This window comes from Trypanosoma cruzi, genomic scaffold, assembly GCF_000209065.1.
Source record: "Trypanosoma cruzi strain CL Brener 1047053517089 genomic scaffold, whole genome shotgun sequence".
NCBI classification, from domain to species: domain Eukaryota; phylum Euglenozoa; class Kinetoplastea; order Trypanosomatida; family Trypanosomatidae; genus Trypanosoma; species Trypanosoma cruzi.
The window spans coordinates 434,560-446,709 of record NW_001849567.1 but is presented as its reverse complement, the minus strand read 5'-3'; the positions used below and the strand labels follow the sequence as shown (position 1 = coordinate 446,709).

The following is a 12,150-nucleotide window of genomic DNA, read 5'->3' as shown; positions in this document are numbered from 1 at the left end:
CCCCCCCCCCCCCCCCCCCAAAAAAAAAAAAAAGAGAAAAAAGGATAGTTTGACCAGAACCGTACACCCCACGTCGTTCTCCCCCTCCTCTTTCCCACCTCGTTTCTTTTTTGTTTTCCTTTTTTTTTCTCTTCTTTTTTCTTTTTTTTTTTTTTCTTCTCGTCTCTTCGTTCCTTCTTCGTTTCATTACTTATTTCCAAAAGAAAAAAAACTGCTTTCCGTGCCACCTGCTCCCGCCTCCCGCCCGCCTCCCCATCTTCCCTTTCAGAAGGGAGAAAGCAAGTGACACGCTGACAAATTTACATATACATATGTAAATACTCATTGTATACATACCGAAAAGAGGGATAGACAAAACATCCGTCCTTTCATATTTATATTTATATATATAGATAGATAGATAAATAAATAAAAAGATATATATATATATATATAGATTAAATAATTTTCAAACTCATAATTTAACGGGATCATCTTCTTCACTCTCCTCAGACCCCTGTTCCTCGTGCAGACGTCTCTGCTCCTTCCGCTGCTCATGAAATGCGACAGCCCGCTCCACCAATTTCTTGTACTCGTCCTCACCCTCCTCATTCTGCCGCAGGATCCTTTCCTGTTCCTGAAGAAGCATAGAGTACTTGTCTTTGCTGGACAGGTGTTGGGACCCCCCCGGGCTGGTGCTCAGTTGACTCACCACCTCCTCCTTCGCCTTTCCACTTGCCGGCAGCGTAAACCTGAGAACTTTTATGCCATTGACGCCGTTTGCGTTGCTGGGCGATAGCGATGAACAGTGAGGGGATGCACAGAGCGCCGCCACAGGGCGAGAAGACGCTGGACCGGTACGCAGACTAATTTGCGGCAGTGAGGGCAATTCACCTTCATCCTTGGATGCCATTTTATTTTGCTCCAGCCTCTGCAAAACCTTTTGCGCCTCCTGAATAATCTCCTCGTGCTTCGCACGGCTTAACCTGTCCTGCTGCTCCATCTCCCGCTGCTCCTGCAGCATCTCCTGCAGACGCTGCTTGCCACTGAGCTTCCAGAAATCTACATGTGGTGTTGGGGTCTTGAGCATCTTGCCGTTAACACTGACGTCGATTTCGCTGGATACTGACATTTTGCTGCTCTGCTCACCGAAATGGGGAAACTTCAATTCACCATTCCCACCGACAACTCCAGGCTTTGAGTCAGTCTGCCCCGTCTTTGATGACGCCCCCGTGACAAGAATGCCCGGTTTTCGGGCCGCCTCCGACCCCTCAGCGACGTGGGGCTGGTGCTTCGGTTCCTCCACGACTGGCGACTCCACCAGGTGCACGCTACTGAACTTCCGTGAGCTGGCATTGCTAGGTAGGCGTTCAAGTTGCTCACTGTGCTCTGTGTTGAGGATGCTGAAAACAGGCATAAGGCCAGACGGTGTGGTCTTCACAGGCGGCGCCGGTGCCTTCAGCTTCTCTACAAGTACAACGCTTGTCTTGCGGTTGCTTCCTGGCTGAGTCGCCGGTAACAAAGACGAATTGCTCCTCAACTCACGCCGATCATCTGGCGCCTGAGGGGTTGGAAAGAGCGCGGATGGTGACTTCAACAAGCTGGAACTGGGCAACGGCGTCGTTGGATCGTGCGGCAACCCCTCGCCGGCCCCTTCGCCCCTTGGTAGATCACTCGACAGAGAAACTTTATGAAGATCCTCCAAAGGCACAATGGGGACCTTTCGTTCAAAGGACCCGCTCGACGGTGCATCGCCGACAAAAGACCCGTGTGGCAGCGCATCATCTGATTTTGTTGTGGGTTCCACCACGTTTTCCATAAAATCATAGCCGTTACCGCCCTCCACCTTCTCTCGAGAGTGGTGTTTCTTCGGCTGCCGCGCGCCGCCACCTCCCACTAGGAGATCTGGCGGTGCGCTGACTGTTCCAAACGGCGAGTGAGCGCGTGGCGGCGGAAGCGTCTTCGGCGGCTCCAGCGGTTGCTGCGCCGGTGTACCTTCCATCAACAGTACCCCCTCCCGCTCGTTGATGATGATTTCCATGTCGTCTGTCTGCACGACATGCCAATCGCCGTTCATTCCGTTTTCATTGCCACTGACACCCAATTGCCCGTTCCCCGGTAACAAATCAATGACGACACGAGCATTCCGCACCCCATGTGCCGCAAGTGCGGCGCGAATGGAATCAGTCAGAGAATAATTTGGGTAAGACATACTTTGACTTTCGCTCGTCCACGGCAGCTGGTTGAATAGCTGGTTGTCCTGTTGATGTTGATGACTCTGGTGGCCGTCGTGGAGCTGATATAAATCACGAACGGTGACACCGTCTCATTGCATCAAAAAAAAAAAAAAAGATGAGGGGAAAAAAAAAAAAAAATGAAGCAAAACACTGCGGGTCGTTCCTACAATTTTAATTTCTCCCAATGTCATAAATATTGGCATGTATGTGCCCCATACCTCTACCTCATTACCCCCGTCTCACCCCACACACCAATGACTCAAAAGGCTCTTGAGAACAAAGCGATACGCAAACGTCTTTATACATCTATGTACACCTCTCACTACACACACGCGGGCATCTATACTACACTACTCCTCACCCACTAAAAAAAAAAAAAAAAAAAACACTTCACCCTCGTTACCCAGCAGCCTCATAAAATGCAGCTAATATACATGTATATGTATACATGTATGGGCGTGCACCTCTCGGCTCCACTACGTTTCCCCCAACCAGCCCGGTTTTCTAATTGCCCTTCAACGCACTACTTCTTGGCAGCAGCCGGGGCTGCTGGTGGATCTGGCTTTGCATCAAGGTCTCTACAATACGGCATTGGTGGCTCTTTCAGAAAAATTGAGGTTCGGCCGCCTGCCGGATCCGCCCATTTACGATCGGAGCGTTGGGTGCCGACCTTAAATGGGCGGCCCTCGCGTAAATTTTCAATGAGTTGCTTGACAGCGTCCCATGTCAAGTCTTCCACAAAGTCATATGAAAAATTTGGTGGACGGCTGTAATCGCTCACAACAAGCATGGGGGCATTGACGCAGGCACCAAGACATTCCATCTCCCCAAGTGTGATGAGACCGTCCTTCGTCGTGCCATGCATCTTCACATTCAAGTAAGCCTCCGTGCGGTGGACAAGTTCGTCGCAGCCGCACAACATACACGGGGTTGTCACGCAAAACTGGATGTGATACTTCCCCACTGGCTGGCGATTAAACATGGAGTAGAACGTCACGGTCTCAAAGACCTGCATTGGGGGCACCTCACAAATACGGGCAATTTTGTACATTGCTGTCACAGGGATATATCCGCCCTGTTGCCGCTGCGCAAGATGCAGGAGGGGAATCACGGCACTTCTGCGGCGGCTCCGTGGGAATTTCGGGAGAATAGCATTATTGATTTCCTCATAGCTTGCTATGGAGAAGTCCCACGGTATGCGGGTGTTGTTCGTGTCTGTGTTTTGGTGCCGCATCTCGCCGTGAATAAAACGGCAGGCAGTCCCCTCAAGCCACGCGGCAGTGGGCAGAACCGCCATGCGTCGCCACATCTGCAGCAGAAACAACGGACTAACAAATACCGCCGTGCGACCTCAGTACGCACAGCCTTGCTTGGTTCCTTTTTGTTTGTTTGTTTCTCCCGCAGTCTCTACAAATGCTCCTAATGAACCCCTGAGTAAGGAAATACAAAAAAAGAAAGAAAAAAAAAGATCTAAAGGGGCGAGCAGTCGATATTCATGTACATGGCGGTCTCCCCTTCCCTCAGCCACGCAAATAGAAATCAGTGCACGCACAAGGGAATAAACCATAACACAACATAAAGAGACGCAACATCACTCTTAAACTCCTCCATCTCCGCCTTGCATATTGCATAGAACAAGGCGTGATGAAGGGAATTGCTGGGAAAGTGCAGTTGCAGACTCTTCTTCTCTATACCCCACCGGATGGCAGTGGCTGTCTCGCTCCCATCAACGATTTTTCTAAGAGATAACAGAAATACAAACAAACAAAAACAAAAAATTACAAGAAGGAAGCAGAGAAAAAAATAAAAATAAAAATAAAAATATATATGGGGAGGCATGGCTACAACGTTTATTCGTGAATGCGGAGAGAAGGTGGCTTAACCCCGCCTCTGTCTGTATTCCTCCCGCCTCTACCTGCCTGCTCCTTTCCCTCCACGCCTTTCCCTCTGCTTCCTTCGCTTTTCTTTTTTTTCCTTTTTCATCTATCTTGCCTCCATTGAAAACTGCTCCTCCCCACCACCACACCCACCCACCGGGCGCCAATAAGAGACACCGAACAAGTGGGAATGGAGAAAAAACAAAAAGTATGGAATACATGACTCTATCGTGTGGCAAAAAAAAAAAAAAAAAAGGAGTGCCGCTGAAAAGCCGGTGGTGGTGGCGGCCTTTGATTTCTGTGGGCTTCTCTCCTCTCCCTGTGACACGTTGTTGATCCGTGCCGTGGTGGTCGCCGGCACCTCCCCCCTCGTGCCCACACATCCGCCCCCCCTTCCGGCCACGGCCCTTCCATGGCGCTGGCGGCCCAAAACAGCCACCGCTTTCTCTTTTTTCTCCTCTACTTTTTTTGCCTCTTTCTTTAGTTTTTGTGTTCTTCTCTTTTCTGTTCTGTTCTTTGTTTGTTCGTTCGTTTTGTTGTTGTTTTTGTTGTTTGTTTGTTTTTCATTTTCTTTGGGGTCCTTTCTTTTCTTTTCTTCACTCCGTTCTTTTTCTTCCCCCGCCCCACCCGGGGGCGAGCTCCTCCTCAGCCTGCTCGCTTGGACTTCTTGATGATCTTTTTCTCCAAGCTCTTGTGCACGAACGGCACCACACCTCCGCGGGCGATGGTGGCGTTCACTATCTGGTTGAGCTCCTCATCCCCGCGAATCGCCAGCAGCAGATGCCGCGGCTTAATACGCTCCGTCTTCTGCGCCTTCGCTGCCGCCCCCGCGAGCTCAATCACCTCTGACGTGAGGTACTCAAGCAAGGCGGCGCAGTAAATGGCAGCGGACGCTCCGCAGCGTTGCTTGCGGTTCAGCCCGTCCTTCAGCCGAGAGTGAATGCGGCCAACAGGGAAGTTAAGATCGGCACGAGCCGCACGTGACATCTTGTCGCGCTTTCCTGCCTTGCCCCCCGTCTTGCCGCCACGCTTCCCTTTGCCCTTGCCTTTGCCCTTACCACGCGCTGCAGCTCCCTTGCCACCGTGTTTCCCGCCGGAGACAATACTCGTCTGATCGGCCGTCGCAGATCCTGGCCCCATCATGGCGTTCTGCTGCAGCGGATCATCACCGGATAGCGACATAATTGCAGAGGTGTGTACTGGTATATATATATATATATGTATATATAATATATTATAATATAATATAATTTGTGTGTGTATGTGTGGTGCCTTCCTTCCTTTGTGTACGGGAGTCACCGCAACTTTTTTGTGTTTCTTTTTCCTTCTTTGCCCCTCCAAACCGACTTATACTCGCATAAAGGAAAAAAAAAAAAAAAACGGGGGATTTTTAAGCATACAAAATAAGAATAAAAATAATAAATAAATGAAAAGTATTCACAAAAATGCATGCTTTTGGTGTTTTTGCTGGCATATGTGTACAGGACGTATCACCGCCCCCCAATATTAAAACAACACCAACAACTCCTCCTCCTCCTCCGCCTCCCCTTCCCCTTGCTCTTCCTGTTCCTGTAGGCACGTCGCACATATCAGAGACATGGTTTCAGATAAAATGTTGCACACGCCAGCGCCTGTCAGCAGTGCGCAGGGGTAGTGATAGGACTTCCGCTGGCACCTCTCACACAAAATCAGGCATTTTCCTCTGTTTGAACAAAAGAAACATGTGGAAGCACGCAAAGAGCCGTCCAGCTGCTGCATCTGTGTGTCCATAACCGCAACCTTCAAAGCGACCGCGTCTCGTACTCGTTCATGCAACACGCACCATTCGAGACACGCCTGGTGCACTAATAGCGTAGAAGATGAAAGAAAAGTCCCGCTACGGCCATGCTTTCGGCACATACCGCTTGCTGCACGCTTCACAATTTGAGTGGGAAGGTGCAGATCCCACATGGAACCCAAAAAGTCACTCAACGTCACCTCGTTCAGCCTCCGAAGACGCATGTGGTCGCAGGTAGGATCCAAATTAAGAATCTGCTGTAAGTATTGGCGAACCTGAGTACGATTCTTGATATCTAGCCCGCATAAAAAGCAGCAACCAACACGCTCATAGGCCCCCACTGAAAGTTCCCCAATGCAACGACGTACTGCCACGCACTGATAATAATGATTTTGCAAAGAACGGGAAAAAGAACTTGCAATCGGACTTCTCAAGGAAATGCGTTGCGTTTCCGCGTCTTCCCATGCCACAAAATCGTCAGTCAGCACAGGCACGGGCGGCGGAGAAGTACGCAGGAACTGTGTCTCTGGCATACTCACATTTCGGTGGATCGTCGGTACCCTCACCGTCTTTTCATCGGCATCGTCGTCCACGGTCGGAGTGGACGCAAGTGAATCCCTCACAGCAGCCGTCGGAAAGCACTTTTCGTCCGCCGTCTGTATCCCAACAATCTTCTCCGTCAGGCGCGGCGGTGCAATATTGCCAGCCCTCACGGCAGCAACGTGTGCCGTCTGTTGCAGACGCAGTGATTTGGCCACATCCTGCACCAGGCCCATGAGGCTCGCGACGGTCGGCAGTGATGTGATTGCCCGGCGGCTCATGACAGCGTGGTTGCACAAAGGGCACCGTGGCCTCTCCTCAATGAAACGCTCGGCACACGCCTTGCAGAAGACGTGGCCGCATGAAAACACCACTGGAGAGCGGAGAAGGGTGTAGCAAACGCGGCACACGAGGCACTTCTCGGCCACCTGCAGTAGAGCGCGAACGGCCATTAACGCGGCCACAGACACGCCCTCCCCCTTTCTTAACTTCGCTCTTTTGTGAAATATCGAAAATGGATCAACCAAACACCACCTGAGAGCACCGGTTTTGTTTTGTTTCCTTTTTGCTGGCTGGCAGCATGTACGCCTGACCAAACAAAACAAACACGCGCCTCCAATAAAACCTAACAAAATAAAGAAAAAATGTTCCCCTACAAATAAAGCCTCCTCCTCCCTTCACACAGTCCTTTTATTTGTTTTCTCTTTTCGTCCCCTGGCCGTCCCTCACGGCGCAGGCGTAGACGCAGACACAGGTACCGCCGTTCCTTCCCCTTCCCTCTGGAGGAAATAAATTCAAAAAAAAGGCCAACAAAAAGTTATCGAGTCCAGCACCAAGGCACGCACATGACGTGTAAGAAACTACCAAGAGCCGCATCGCGCAAGGTATCCGTGGCGCACGCATGCAAATAAACGGAAACAAGACGCGGAAGACAGACGTGACACAAACACCAAAAAAGAGAAGAAAAAAAACAAACACCTCATGAAGAAAATCTTCCTGCCCTCCTCCTATTTGAACCGGCCTTTGGATCCTTTCGACTACGCATACCACTCCCGTCATTCGCCGCCTTAGTTGGCACAGGCGTTTGAGCCAGATGCAGGCGCTTCTGTCGCTCCATGCGATTCCTTTTCCGCTCCATATTGATCTGTCGCTTGACTTTCGACACCATGGACTTAAAGGCAGACCTCAAACCGGCAGCGCCATGGCTATTATCCCGACGCCCATTCGCGCCCGGCTCGTCGTATTCTAGAAACCGCACCATCAGCAGGTTACTGCTGCGAATAAAAACGGAGCCAACGTAACGCCGGCGTGTCGCGGGACTTGCAGCAGGCGCAGGAAACCCTCTCACCGCCAGAAGCGCACGCTCAACATCGCACAGGCGATCACGCCATGATGTTGCCTCCGCCAAGCTGATGTTATAGTCGTCATCCAACGACAGAAGCTTGCCCTGGTACACATACCCTTGCCGTGTCTCAGCCTCGACTCGGAGAGCCGACGGCGGCCGCGATGGCGATAACGATGACGTCTGGTAGGAAACATCGGTGCTGGTGCTCGTGGCAACCTGCTGCGTAATTGCCTGTTGAATGACGATGGCCGGAAGAGAGCCCCGCGACGCCGTTGACTCCACAGGCATCTCGACCCGCCCCCTGCTGCCCGCTCCCCTCCATCAAACCCACAAAAGCAAAAAAAAGGATAAACGGAAATCAAGCTCAGAAGTAAATTCCGAATGTTGACACAAATTCCACAGCATCAGCGTGAGGGGGCACTCAAAGACCGCCGTGGCAGTTTCGGTGACAATGAGGCGGCGTCCCTCTAAATGGATGAAATTAACACCACACTAAACAAAAGCAAAAAAAAAAAAAAAGCGACAATAAAAAAATGAGGGGACCAGGGTTTGGTTCTATAAACCCAACGTCCCCAATTCAAAGGAAACTGCGCCAAAACTCTCACAAACAGAGAAGTAAAAATTAGTTCTGTGCTCCATTCGCGAGAAGCAGGCTCGTTGTGAGCCCGAAAATCGGCAATCTTCGAGTCCCACAGCCGCCAGACACCCTCTCGAAGCGCGTAACACAAAGTCGATCCCTGGCGATTTTGTCGCCAACTGCCTCACCGTGGTGACAAGGCCCATCACCGAGAGACGCGAGTGCGATTCTTCGGGAAGCCAAAAGTCAGCCATTCTGCAGCGCAGTGCTCCGGATCTCAGCCTGTACTGCACCGCGATGTGGTCGTTGCTAAGTTGCCAATGCATCGTTATGCGCCCTACAATGCCAGCGGCATTATTGCAGGGTCAAAGCGCCTGATCCAGAGACCGCGGCGGGAAATGCATGCGGAAGTTGGCATCACGCGTACCACGGTCAATTGGCCAGCCTGTCGGACAGGGAAACCGCAGCCAGTCATCTCCACACACCGGTCGTGTGGGCGGAGCGGGTGGCACACGAGCCAAGCCCCCAGAAAAAAGCGAAGAGCCCAACTGGAGACCGTTCCCCTGGCAATGCCAGCCACCGCAGCGTGGCGTCAGGGTCGATTGCCCCGTATTGTCAGTGAAGCCAGGAGCCAGCAATGTTTCCCTCACGGGATTGTTGCTGTTGGCACGGGGCTGACGGTATTCGACCAGCGCCAGCAACAGCCGCGTCTTGCTGGGGCACAGTTGTGACGCCATGAGGTGTAGGGGCGCGTGCTGCCGTACGGCGTGCGAGCCATCGGTTTTATTTGTGAAACCGTGAGAAAAGAAAAAAGTCGGGGCAAAAACAAAACAAAGAAACGTCCTCACCGCATTCCAACGCGGTCTCCTCGTGAACAAAAGCCAGTGACAAAAAAAAAAAAGGAAAAGCCAAAAACAAATTCAACAAATTACTCATTCCCATGTGTTTGCACATCCGCCCAAAAGATTCGCAAATTTAAAAAACATATTCCTGAAGATCATTTCTTTATTATGAGATCCCGCACACATACATTTGCCGCAACAGTTAACACCCCAATTATTACTGCACCTACCCATGTAAGAAAACCCTCTCTCGCTACATCAAACAGAAGCAATCATCAGGAGCGGATGCAGCAGCAACGCCCACGCACACAGGAAAAATCTTCCACCCGAAAAAGCCGAAAATGCACCGCCGTCAACAAAAACGAAAAAATTACGGTAGACGCCACCGGCAAAAGGCATCGAAGGCGTACTTTTGGCACTGCTGCCAACGGGAGTTGAGGACGTACTGTTGGAACTCCCAGCCAGAAGACTCGAAAACGTACTGTTGGCACCACTGTCAACGGGAGTTGAGGACGTACTGTTGGCACCGCTGCCAACGGGAGTTGAGGACGTACTGTTGGCACCGCTGTCAACGGGAGTTGAGGACGTACTGTTGGCACCGCTGTCAACGGGAGTTGAGGACGTACTGTTGGCACCGCTGTCAACGGGAGTTAAGGACGTACTGTTGGCACCGCTGTCAACGGGAGTTGAGGACGTACTGTTGGAGCCGTCGTCGTCGTCGTCGCTGCTGTCCAGGTTTCCTTCCGTGCCTATCAGGTCCTGGCTCAAGAACAAGGTCCTGATTTCCTCGGCATCCAGCTGGCGGTTGTAAAGAAGAACATTGGTTACCGTCACGTGGCTCATGGTTGGCATATCACTCCTTCCATACCCGCCAACGTAGAAGTGGGAGATGTCAGGCGTCCTCTCGTCTGGCACAACGGTCTGCCCTGAACCCTTCAGAAGTTCTCCATCAATGTACACGGAACCGTTTCTATTCGCCATCGTAAGAACCACGTGGTACCTCTTACCCGTCTCCCACGATCCTGTCGGCGTCACCGGTGTTGATCCGTATATTGGCTGCCATTGGTTCTTCTTGTCGTACGAGAGCCCCAGGAGCTTTTCGCCGCCAGAAGAGTCCAGGCTCGCACCCAGCAAAGGACTCGCGACGCTCGGAACCTCGTGGATCGTCACCGACGCCACCAGCGTGAACGCGTGGTTTGCAAAACGATACCGTTGATTCTGCCCCTGCTGGCTCACCGGCCAAAGCGCCCCTCCGCCAACCCCCGCAAACTTCAAACCGTTTGAAACTCTCTCCGCATTCGCCGTGCTTGCGTCCACGCAGCGGTACGCATCCTTCCACTTGGTCTTGTTGGCACTGTGGGACAAAAAGCCAACAAGACCAACCGTGGTGACAGCGGGACCACAACCACGCTCGGACGACGAGGCGGCAGAATCAGCAGGGGTGCAATTGCTGGACAGGTGGCTGTCCCACTTCTTCCAGGACTGCACCACGGATTTGATGAGCCGTAGCTCGCCCACCAGGCGTGCAAAAACAAGGCTGTACACCTCGTTACTGTTGATCTCATGCAAACAGTACAGCTTATCATCCTTGTACAGGACGGAGCTGTAGGCGGAATTTTCATCACCAATGGATACTTGCCCAACGTTATAAATGCGCTGGTTATCCGTCAGCCAGAGCTGCAGTCGGTCGCGCAGCCACCATCCCTTAAAATTCAGCGGGTGTGTGAAGAGCATCACACGCATTCCTTCGATGGTCACGGCAGTGAAGCTGCTCTGACTGCCGGGCATATTCGATGCGGGTGAGGGGCCCCACACACGCGAGAGCGTGCCGACAGCCTCCACCCACGTATTCCCCATGTCACCGGACTCGTACACCAGGCGGCGTGTCCAGTCAACTCGGGTGTTTATGATGAGCTTTCCTTCCCACTCAAGGGCCACAGGTTCGGAGCAGCCAAAAGCGCTCCTACCCTCCCCAAACTTCCACGTCTTGCCCTCGTCTTCCGAGTAGAAGATCTTGGAAAAAACTTGCTTCTTTTTGTTCGTAACCTGCACAGGGTACACAAGATTCCCGTTGGACGCCACAATGGCAACACCCGCACCGCCGAGAAATTGATTTGTTTGCATTCCTTCCATTTCTGCCGGGAAAAATTCCTTCAGTGACACGGGGCTCCCCCATTTGATACTCGCAGCTGTCTTGTCGTCCACAGTACACTTCTTAACCTCACCAACGGCGAGCAGAATATCCCAGTCACTCGCATCACCATGCGACGTCCAGTAGCTTCTCGAACTATTGTAGCCTCCAACCAGGACGTAAATCTTGTTGCCCTTCACAATCACTGTGGGATCCACCACACGAGAAACAGACGATGCACGACTGTTCTTGATGGCAATTTGGGTCTCCCACGTCTCCCCATCGTCCACGCTGTACTTCACCACCGTGTCAATGAGGGAGTTGTCATTGGATGTGTCGTAGCGAGCGTCCGCGATGGCAACCATCACCCCATCCACATTAACAAGGGCGGGGAGGCGGAACGAGTGGACAACTCGCTGTCGGACTTCGCCGTTCTCTTCAAATGGCACCGTCGAATTTTGCCGCTTAAACAGCTCAACTCGGCTCGATCCGGGTGCCAGGGCGTGCGCGGGCTCATTGGGGCAGAGCGCCAGAAGAAGCGGCACGAAACACGTTAGCCAGAACATCCTGCTGGCCCCGACGACTGTCCTCCCCATCTTACTCGGTGCCTACCTGTGTGTCCTTCGAGTGTTGTTTGTCGAATTTATATTGTGCCTAAATCAATAGCGGCAATACCGTCTCTTTGCAGGGGGATTGCCGCGGGGGTGTTGAGAAGAGAAGGAGAACACACAAGTCGCAGAGGATTCAGAGCACCGGGCACCGTCCACGGGACAGCACGCAATTGTGACAGTTCATCATTGGTGGCGGCCACGCGCGGAAACCGTCGTCGCTTTTTTCTCTACAGC

The 12,150-nt window shown here is 52.1% G+C and overlaps 6 protein-coding genes across 6 annotated transcripts, besides 14 other annotated features; all 6 read right to left on the bottom strand.

The window, feature by feature from the left end:
- Positions 1–9,138: a sequence feature (heterozygous, non-Esmeraldo-like haplotype).
- Positions 103–158: a sequence feature (A-rich).
- Positions 371–435: a microsatellite.
- Tc00.1047053511323.60 (hypothetical protein, conserved) lies at positions 455–2,191 on the bottom strand (the record flags this gene model as incomplete). The annotated part of the gene is made up of 1 exon (XM_801986.1): positions 455–2,191. The coding sequence occupies one exon, from the start codon at positions 2,189–2,191 to the stop codon at positions 455–457; it is 1,737 nt and encodes a 578-aa protein (XP_807079.1).
- Positions 2,316–2,354: a sequence feature (T-rich).
- Positions 2,583–2,602: a microsatellite.
- Tc00.1047053511323.50 (NADH-ubiquinone oxidoreductase, mitochondrial, putative) lies at positions 2,740–3,525 on the bottom strand (the record flags this gene model as incomplete). The annotated part of the gene is made up of 1 exon (XM_801985.1): positions 2,740–3,525. The coding sequence occupies one exon, from the start codon at positions 3,523–3,525 to the stop codon at positions 2,740–2,742; it is 786 nt and encodes a 261-aa protein (XP_807078.1).
- Positions 4,016–4,040: a microsatellite.
- Positions 4,140–4,194: a sequence feature (GA-rich).
- Positions 4,537–4,608: a sequence feature (A-rich).
- Positions 4,609–4,655: a microsatellite.
- Positions 4,739–5,275, bottom strand: Tc00.1047053511323.40 (histone H2A, putative; the record flags this gene model as incomplete). The annotated part of the gene is made up of 1 exon (XM_801984.1): positions 4,739–5,275. The coding sequence occupies one exon, from the start codon at positions 5,273–5,275 to the stop codon at positions 4,739–4,741; it is 537 nt and encodes a 178-aa protein (XP_807077.1).
- Positions 5,297–5,342: a microsatellite.
- Positions 5,494–5,521: a sequence feature (AT_rich).
- Tc00.1047053511323.30 (hypothetical protein, conserved) lies at positions 5,600–6,862 on the bottom strand (the record flags this gene model as incomplete). The annotated part of the gene is made up of 1 exon (XM_801983.1): positions 5,600–6,862. The coding sequence occupies one exon, from the start codon at positions 6,860–6,862 to the stop codon at positions 5,600–5,602; it is 1,263 nt and encodes a 420-aa protein (XP_807076.1).
- Positions 5,618–5,658: a sequence feature (GA-rich).
- On the bottom strand, positions 7,390–8,043 carry Tc00.1047053511323.20 (hypothetical protein, conserved; the record flags this gene model as incomplete). Its single annotated transcript, XM_801982.1, has 1 exon — positions 7,390–8,043. One exon carries the CDS (start codon positions 8,041–8,043, stop codon positions 7,390–7,392), a length of 654 nt encoding a protein of 217 aa, XP_807075.1.
- Positions 9,139–9,152: a sequence feature (haploid, non-Esmeraldo-like haplotype).
- Positions 9,153–12,150: a sequence feature (areas not merged during assembly with more than two copies in the genome that could not be assigned to a particular haplotype).
- On the bottom strand, positions 9,433–11,901 carry Tc00.1047053511323.10 (trans-sialidase, putative; the record flags this gene model as incomplete). Its single annotated transcript, XM_801981.1, has 1 exon — positions 9,433–11,901. One exon carries the CDS (start codon positions 11,899–11,901, stop codon positions 9,433–9,435), a length of 2,469 nt encoding a protein of 822 aa, XP_807074.1.